This window comes from Podarcis raffonei, chromosome 14 (assembly GCF_027172205.1).
Source record: "Podarcis raffonei isolate rPodRaf1 chromosome 14, rPodRaf1.pri, whole genome shotgun sequence".
NCBI lineage: Eukaryota > Metazoa > Chordata > Lepidosauria > Squamata > Lacertidae > Podarcis > Podarcis raffonei.
Window position 1 is genome coordinate 39,653,750 of NC_070615.1, and position 9,106 is coordinate 39,662,855.

At 42.9% G+C, this 9,106-nt stretch overlaps 1 protein-coding gene across 1 annotated transcript in view; it reads right to left on the bottom strand.

The window, feature by feature from the left end:
* The window catches only part of TMC7 (transmembrane channel like 7), an 18,663-nt gene extending 10,313 nt beyond the window's left edge, over positions 1–8,350 (bottom strand). The window contains exons 1-8 of the mRNA XM_053364341.1: positions 8,146–8,350; positions 6,353–6,596; positions 5,721–5,869; positions 4,387–4,554; positions 4,182–4,267; positions 2,784–2,929; positions 1,373–1,520; positions 296–469 (exon numbers count right to left, since the gene is read on the bottom strand). Coding sequence (XP_053220316.1) covers positions 296–469; positions 1,373–1,520; positions 2,784–2,929; positions 4,182–4,267; positions 4,387–4,554; positions 5,721–5,869; positions 6,353–6,596; positions 8,146–8,203 — 1,173 coding nt within the window. The 5' untranslated portion in view covers positions 8,204–8,350. The remainder of the gene's footprint in view (positions 1–295; positions 470–1,372; positions 1,521–2,783; positions 2,930–4,181; positions 4,268–4,386; positions 4,555–5,720; positions 5,870–6,352; positions 6,597–8,145) is intronic.
* Between the last annotated feature and the right edge of the window lie 756 nt (positions 8,351–9,106).

A 9,106-nucleotide genomic window follows, 5' to 3' on the forward strand; every position in this document is an offset into this window, starting at 1 on the left:
CAAAACTCCCATGAATGTACTTTTAAGTTCCCCAAAGTGTCTGCCTCTTGTCCACATGGGAAGCTGCGCAACTCCCAGGCTCATCAGCCTCCCTTTCTGGCATCTTCGTTCCTCTCCACGGCTGTTCTACTGCTAATAACAGCTTGTCAGAGTTTAAACTGGACATTCTTATAAATTACCCAGTGGGGCACCATATTTGTAGTGAAATTACAACTCCTTGGAAATGGCGACAGTTATTCCCGTTGCTTGCCCTGCCTGGAGAGATTTGTTTATAAAAATCTGCCATGCCACTTACATTGGAAATGTTTTCTTGTGAGTAGACTGTTGCTCTATAGATAGAATAAAAGCAAGCTGACAAAACAGCTAGGACAATGCAGTTTAGGAATATTCTCAAGCAATAGATGCGTATTTTCTCTCTGGTGGTCCTTTCTGCGACCTTCTGCCTTAGTCTCTCTTCCTCCAAGTCAGTCTGTAAACAGAAATTCATTCACCAATGATATTTTTAAAAACTAAACCCCAACTTTGGCCAAATGATCCCTAAGGAGGCTAACAACAGATTAGCAACATTCTTTATTATTCTTATTACCTACCCTTCATGAGCAAAGTTCCAGGACAGCTTACAACAATTTTAAATTCAGAATTAAAAACAGCATTTAACTCTTCTCTTGGTGGCGAAACAGCCAAATGTGATGCAGGAGACATTCTGCTGAAGCCTCTCATCCACTTCTGCTATAATTGCTATTTATTCTACACCCACTTTCCTGGGAGTAAGCCCCACTGAACATGGAAGGCTCAGACAGGCTTACACAGTAAGAGTAGTTTCTCCGTTTTTCTTACATGTTGTTTATGCTATGATTCACTCACCGCTATTTAGATTCTTCTCTCACTTTAATGGAGGTATTATGTGTATTATGACACACAGCCCAGTTTGACATAGATCATATTATAGAATTGTAGGTAGGGACCATGAGAGTCATCTAGTCCAACTCCCTTCAATGCATGAAGCACATGGGTGGTGTTTTTTTGGGGGGGGGGGTACACACAAGCCCCCTGCAAGAAAAATTTGCTATATAGAGTTCTGCTGCTCAAGATTCTGGCCACTCCATTTCATTTGTTCCATCCACACCTGGTTTCCTACCTACACCTCCACAAGTCAGATAGCATTCCATGGTCAGTGAGCATTCTCCACTGGTCTGTTTTGCCCCCTACCCTCCCCAAAAGTATTTCCCCCTTTTTTGCAATTCTGCAAACCTTAGGAGTTCCCCAGACCTGCTGCTCCCTCCCTCTGGTGTTTAGGTAGTACTGTTTGGGGTACATTTGCAATGGCAAGTCACAGCCTGAACATTATAAAGAGACGGAATGGTACACTCACTTTAAGCTCATAGTGCAAGCTGCTATGCTTGAGCCGTGCAGCATTTACATCTGTGATACAGAAATCCCAGCCAGCAAATATTTTGTTGCAGTAACTCTGAAACTGATCGTCGTTGCGTACCAAGCTTTGTTTGAATCCATCGACAGATCTGGAAAAAGCATCCCCGAAAAATGAAATGAAATGCTTGATTAGCAACTTAAAGATTTTCATTTTTGTACGAGTACTGTACATGGAAGAGTATACTCATTCACAGCCAGATCCTACCCATGGACACTCAGAATTAAGTGCTGCTGAATTCAACTGAATTTCCTCCAAAGTAACTCTGCATAGGATTACACTATTAGGGGATGAAACATACAAATAGCATTTCATGATTTTCCTGTTGCTCTACTGTATAGCTTCAGCTGAAAACAAAATATTTCTAAATGTTTGACTATCTACCTATCTATAAACACGCCCTAGAATTATTATCAATTTGATTTATTCCCCGCCCCTCACCCCAAGGTTCCAGGGTGGGTCACAACAATTAAAAATACAACATTGAAAACAGTTTTAACAAATTACGATAGGAAGAACATGGTGGGTCCAAATATACACCAAGTGTAAAGATGTGCATCTTGAGAATGTCAGGGACAAAGCAAGTATGCAGGGTTTTTTAAAGTTGGGGGAGCACTGAAATATTCGGTACCCACCCCCAGCAGTCTCTAGTGATACAATCCAGCACCAGTTTCTACAAAAGGATTTACTGATCACGAGGCAAAGCTCTTACTTGCCACAAAGTAAGCCATGATTGCAATCAGGGCCAGCCCCTGAGAGTAACCACAAAATGTTTTCCCCCCTCACCACGAGAGAAGGGGGTGAGTGAAGATCCACATCAGGAGCTGCCCCTGTGGATCCTGATCCCTGAGGCTGTTGCCTCATTTTGCCGCAAGGGTGGGCCGGCCCTGAGTGCAACTCTACACACTCTTACTAGGAAGCAAGTCCTGTTGAACTCAAGCAGAAGAGACCTTTGCAAACCTACAAAAGGCACTACTAGACAACACAAGGAAGCTCCTTGCCTGTTTTACTACCCACATCATTTTCAGCCCAGTTTATCAAGTAAGAGAGTGGGGTGGGAGTGAAGGGAATTCCTGACCTATCAGTTGGCACTTCCTCCTGGGGCCTTTAGCACTGCTGCTTCTCCAGAGGGAAGGGCCGCCCACCTTCCTGACCAGACTGGCAGAGCAAGGACCTCTCAAACCCCTCTAAGGTTTTTTTTAAAAGGAATTGTGCCTGCGGCATAAATAAAGGATAACTAAAGCATGTTGAACATTAACCATAGTGACAGGAGAAAAGATCATGAAGAAATAAGAGAAATGCAGGGGAAAGACCCAAATGGGCCATCGCAGCACACACTTCAAGCTAACTTTACCTTTTCACGATCCAGAGAAAGCTTAATGAAAGGTAACCCAGCGTGGTCAGCAAATAGGCAAGTGGCACATGGTATTTCAGGAGGCCAAAATAGATGGTATCTACTGTGTAATAGCCATAAAAGAGACTAGTCATTTCCAGAAAGCCCTGCAAGAATTTAGCACAGAAGAAAGTTACTACATAGAAGCACACAACGGTTTACAGACATGCTCTGGAGTCTTTGCCAAGTGCTAAAAGCAACTATTTGAAAACAAATGGTGTTGCACCCCCAATAAAGCTTTTTACCTATAAGGAAAAGCCTTCATCTATGTAAATCAAGATAAACTGGAAGAGTCCCAAAGGGTGGTATCCAATGAAGTAGCTCAACTGGCACAAGCATTTCCATTTGCACAACCAAACTTCCCCTACCTCTCCTCAAACTCCACTCATGCCCTCCTTGGAGGGCTGGGGAAATCCCCAGCACAGATTTAAGAGGAACATGGGGGGAGGCCAAGTAGAGGGAGGGAGAAGTTCCCTTGCGCAGTCCGAGGTCCTTGCATTAAGGAAATTACTTCATTGGATGCCATCCTATGTAGTACAGCTGTCCTGTAAAGGGAAGAGAGGCAGGAACTATATACACTGCCCTAAGGTTTCTGGAGGAAAACTCTTCCAAGGAGTATTTTTTTTTAATGTAAAAATTAAATACAACAATTTTACAATGCTACAGATAGAAGGACAAGAAACTTAAAATTAAAGCAGGGGTTCTCAGGATGCAAGGTTCTGCATTCAGTAATGTATGTCACATGCACACTATGGACACATTCGAAAAAACAAGTCTCTACTTAATAAACCAATACATGCACAGGCTTCAGGCACCCGCAAGCAGTGGCTCTGCACGAGTGAGCAAGCAAGCGGCAAGGCTGCATTGAATGGGATAAATCTTTACCAGTCAAAGTGAAGGGAACTATGTTTAATGGGTTCTATGGAAACCAAAATATAAGGCGATGGATCAAAGCTGGTTTAACAGGAAACAATGGGCCAGTGCTTACATGGCATTGTAAAGCTACATACACACCATACACGTAAAGCACATTTCCACCCCCCACCCCCCAAAGAATCCTGAGAATGGTTGTTTACGCCTTGCCGAGCTAAAATTCCCAGCACCCTTAACAAAACTACAGTTCCCAGGATTCATTGAGGGGGCGAATTGACTTTAACTGTACAGCGTATACACAACCTGAGAGTCTCTACTCTGAAGAGCTTAGCTTTAGAGATTTACCCTGCCCAATGCAGCCTTAGCATTTTGCCCAGAAGGTGGAGGGAGGAAGGGGGCTTTCTACCTCCAAATGAAACCCTCCGCTTTTGTTTTTGTTTTTTAATCTGCTTCTTTGGATTTAGCAATATATGTCCAAATACTTACTGTGCCAGTCAGCAGATCTATAACGTAACTGTAGAAGTAAATAAGTCCCTTGGTACCACTGACAACATAAACTGTGCAGTGATGCTCTGTAGATAAGAGATCAAAAGAAAATTAATTGAACAGAAGGAGTGAAAACAGCCAAATGCTCGTCTGCTATGTCTGTACTTGCGAACAGAAAACATGTTTAGTAGGAAGAGTGTGTTACCTATGCTCTTCAGGGGAAGCTGAACGTAGCTGCCATTGACCGTTCCATGTTTGTAAAAGGCACTAGGAAGGGTGATAAAGGTGAACACAAGGAGAAAGATCACAACGTTCAGGATCACGAGGAATCGTAGAAAGGAAAAGTAAGACTGGATCCCAGTGCCAAACTTCCCTATGAAAAGAAAGATTTAATTTATGAATGAACACATTTACTGTTAATGTAAAATAGTGGATGCACATGATGCCGCAACCTTGCTGAAGGAAGACCCCCAAATACCCTGCCTCAAGTTCCATGGTGGAAGAAAGGTGGGCCCTTTGAATGGCTTCAGTTTGCACATAATACTAAGCCAAACCATGGCTTAGTGTGAATGTACTGCCTCCCAAGGAGCAGATTATAACCACTTAGTTCCTTCACAGGCTTTTTAGCTCAGCACAGCAGCTAAGGTTTGGCTTATCATATTGTCCAAACCTGGAATTGTGGTCAAGATCTCTGTTCCTTAACAACGACAAACTTTAGTGACAGATCATGGTTAATCAGGAGAAACTTTAAGCACAATCCCAGGTTTGGACAACACTCTAAACCTCTTCAGTGGGAGGCCACGCAGCTGTGGAACGCTCTTCCAAAGTTGCCTTGTCTGTCACCATCACTGGAATCATTCCTTTGCCAGGCAAAGACACTTTTATTTTTCCCAAGCATTTGCCCCCCTCGCTGTTCCCTCCACCATGAGATTCTGAGGGTGGCTGGTTATCTTCCCTCCACCCACTACTTCAAAAGTACACAGAGATAAAGGAGGAAGTTGAAGCAATGACATTTACTCTCACATCTTCTTTTCAAGGCTCAGATCATCACCTGAAGATCTGAACAGTTGCCTCATCCTGCATTTGTGGGGTGGGTGACTTGTGACAGATTTGTCTGTCTGTGAACGTTTAGTGCATTCTTTTTAAAACTGGCTTATTTAAATGCATTGTACTTTTGGTTACTGTTTTAAGCCAAGTTAGTTACTGTAAAGGCAGAGAGCTGAAAAAGGAAGGAATCGGGAGAGAACGTGTGTTGTATGTTCTGCAGAAGCTGCTGTTTCTGCACTATCTTCAAAGGCAGTCTCAGTATAGAACACATTGCAGTAATCTAACCTAGAGGGTTTTTTTGTATTTTTATGTTTAATTTGTTTGTGGATTTCAGCTGTGTATTATTTACAATTTCATTTGTGCAATTTCTTTGTGGTGAGTTTCTCAGTCAACTAGTTTATAAATCCACTAAATAATTGAATAAAAGATGTAAAAAAGACAGTGAAAATAAGGTGCAAAATCAAGCAGCGGACAAATGAATAAAGAACATACCCTCAATACTGCGGATGTCATGTCCCCAAAGTTCAAAGTAAGATGACAGTTCTCTGGTATCCTCTACAATTTTTTTCCATGATTTGCTACTTATCTGCCTCCACTGATGCCAACCTGACAGGTATCTTATGTTAGCCGCCTGAATTTCCCTAGTAAGATAAAACGAATTAACATGACAAGATCATTGGGGGTTTCATTTTAGAACTGGTGAAAATGCAGGAATATTTTAAAATAATAATAATAATAACTGCACATGATGCATCCCAAAGCAATTTACAATATAACATATAAAGTTAAAAATCCCTTAGCTTACAATTTCCATGCCTGTTGGACCATGAGTGAGAACTGCGAATGGCCATTGCCTATATCATAAACTGAAGGGGGAGGGTTATAATTTGGAATTAATTTTTCATCTTAACACAAAGATTTGGATTCTTTTACTTACGTCATCTTAACCTAAGTTCCTTGAACATGGACTAATGCTTAGGAGCATGGTGGAGGCAAAATGACTTACTGCCATTTAGAAACAATTTTAGAAATTAATAAAATCCATTTCCCAGAAGCAATTTTTACCCAGAAATGGATCCCACTACCACAACTACTATACAGCTCAAAGAGTTTCTCTCTCTAACCTTAATCTTCTCTTCTCTGCAATAGTTAAGGCATATTCTCTCAGCGGCTGTGCAGAGCCTGGGCTTCCTGGTCCAACCCTTTCTAGGAGACTGCTGGTCTCGCCAGAAGCTGTCCGTGCTAAGCTGCGGTAGTCCCGCAATCCTCCAGCTGAAGTTCTCCTCCTCAACATAGACTGGTAACTGGGTAGTTCTTGCAGAAAGGCAACAGTTGGTGCTACATACTGTGAGTCAAGAAGGAAAACCTCTGCAAAAAGAAAAGGGGGGAAAGGTTAACAAATTAGCTCCCAAGTTCAGTTGGTTAAAGTATGGTGCTGAGGTTTCAGGTTTGGTCGGCTGGACAGCTGCATATGCCTGCATTGCAGAGGGTTGGACTAGATGATCCACCATGGAGGGAGGGTGGTGGTGTTGGGAACAAAGTGTGCCATGTTCCCATGTACAATATATGCGCTACTAACACCTGGTTTGCATCGCACAGTAAGCATCCTTAACCATGACCTGTAATCATAGGAAAACCTTGGCTACAGATTGTGATTAATGATAAGACACTTCAACCATGATGCAGAGTTCAGAAGACACAGTAAGGCAAATCTTGGCTTGTCTGCTGCATTGCACTGACCTAAAAAGCCCAGGGAACAGCAATCTCATGGGAGCCAGCAAGTCCAGGTAAGCCATAGTTCAACATGTGAACAAGGCTGTTGTTCTGGACTAATTTAGATAGCACTAAATAAATTAGCAGCTATCCCATTATTAAATTAACATTAATATCACTCCTATTAATGCTATCAATACCATATATTATTGTTATTATTAGTCACTAAATTTGTATTTAAGGTCTCAGGGCAGTTCACAAGATAAAAACACAAAATATATAATAAAAACAAGACCAACCCAAGAATCCCCCTTCCCCAGCACATTTTAAAAGGGCATTGGTTATATTTATTATTATAAGCTCTCTCTGAGCCTTAGGTATGGGCCCCAAAGGAGGCGGCTAAAAATGATCACATCATTAAATTAAACCATTTCACAAATCTGATGAAGTGGCACTTCTAGCCAACAGAGCTTTTACACCATGACAAATAAACCGATGTTTCTCTAGTTAGTTTTTAGACGGTACCCACTCAGGCCTCTCCACGATGATGTGAAGCACAAAACTCGCAGGCACCCAACATTTTGTTGATTTTGAACCCCTTTAAGAGCACAAATTCGCTCTAACCGGAAGCATTTTTTTTAAAAAAGCTTCCCGCAGAGTCGCAACGTGATCCCGGAGCAGGTTTACTCAGAAGCAACGCCCAGGTGACCTCAGCGGGCTGCATCACACTCGGAACTCAACTCAGCGGCGACCCGTTGAAAATTAAAGGGCCGAAATTAGTCGTGCATATTTATTTTAACCTTTTGAGCAAAGGCTAGCATTGGCTGCAACCCACGGCTAACTCCGGCCCATTCATGAAAATTAAAAAGGGCCTACTCTGAGCATGGTCAACAGGGGAATAGAACCCCGTGGGATTTATTTACTCCAAGAAACACAAACTTTACGAGTTGCAACCTGCAAAAAGCGAGCTACGGGGACGGTTCACTTGAGAAGAAGCCGGAGCAAACGAGGAGCAGCCCCCATCTCTTCCCCGCCACCCCTTTCGCATCCACGGCGCCCCAAAGTGCCCACACCCGTCGCCGCCGTTGCCCACTCGTTTTACGCGGGAGTAAACAAAACAAAACCGCGCCGTTCAACGGAACTTTCTCCCAAGTAAGACACCCAAGAGGCCGGCAACGCCGTCCCCGTCCCGCCCTCGACCCACCGTTGCTCCCCCAGCCGGGGCTGTCCCGCCTCGCGGCACCCTGCAGCTGCTCGCCCATGCTGGCCGTCGGGCGGCCTCTCGCCGTCGTCGCAAACAAAGCCCTCCGCCGCCTTCCTCAGGAGAGGCGCCACCGCCGTGGCTCAGTCCTAACCGGGCTGTTTCCGGCCCTCTCCGGGGGAGCCAATGGAAGCGAGCTCGGCTGCTGACTGGGCCGGATATTATTGTTGTGAGGGGAGGCCGGCGGGGAGCGGCCTCAGCGCCTCGTGGTGCCGCCGCCGCTGCCCGAAACTCACGCCCGTTTGTTTCGAGTTGTTGCTCACGCTTGAGGCTCTTCTCCCTTTTCGTTTTGAAAGTTTTAGGTACAGTATTAGAAGTCACCCCCAGAACTGGCGCCGCCTTCCAAGATAATCATGACTCTATTAACATTATACAGAGCAATTATTATAACCCACCTGACTCTTCAGGAGCCTTATAGCCTCATACATTTTTTTTGTAATAATATTTATTAAAATTTCAGAGGAAATACAAAAATATGAAAAAGAAAAAAAAGAAGAGAAAAAGAAGACAAAAAGATACAAAATACAGAAAAATAAAAATAGTTAAAAACAAATTAGTCATTCCATATCCTATCTTTCATCTGCCTATTTCCCCAACTTCATCACACCTCCCTCTTCTTGTATCCTGATTCAGCCATTGTTTCAGCAAATCCTTTCTATACTTTAGCTTATAACCAATTAATTAACTCTATACATCCTATCCATCTTTCACCATATTCTGTTATTCTATTTACCTTACTTTATTTGACCTTATCTTACCATAAAATACCTTAACCTTATCTTACCATGAAATACCATAAAATACCTTAAAACTTAAAAACTTAATACTTATTTATCCTTATATCATTTCTGCTAAAACCAGACAATTTCATTCCAACATTCTCCCGAATATTCATTAATTTTAC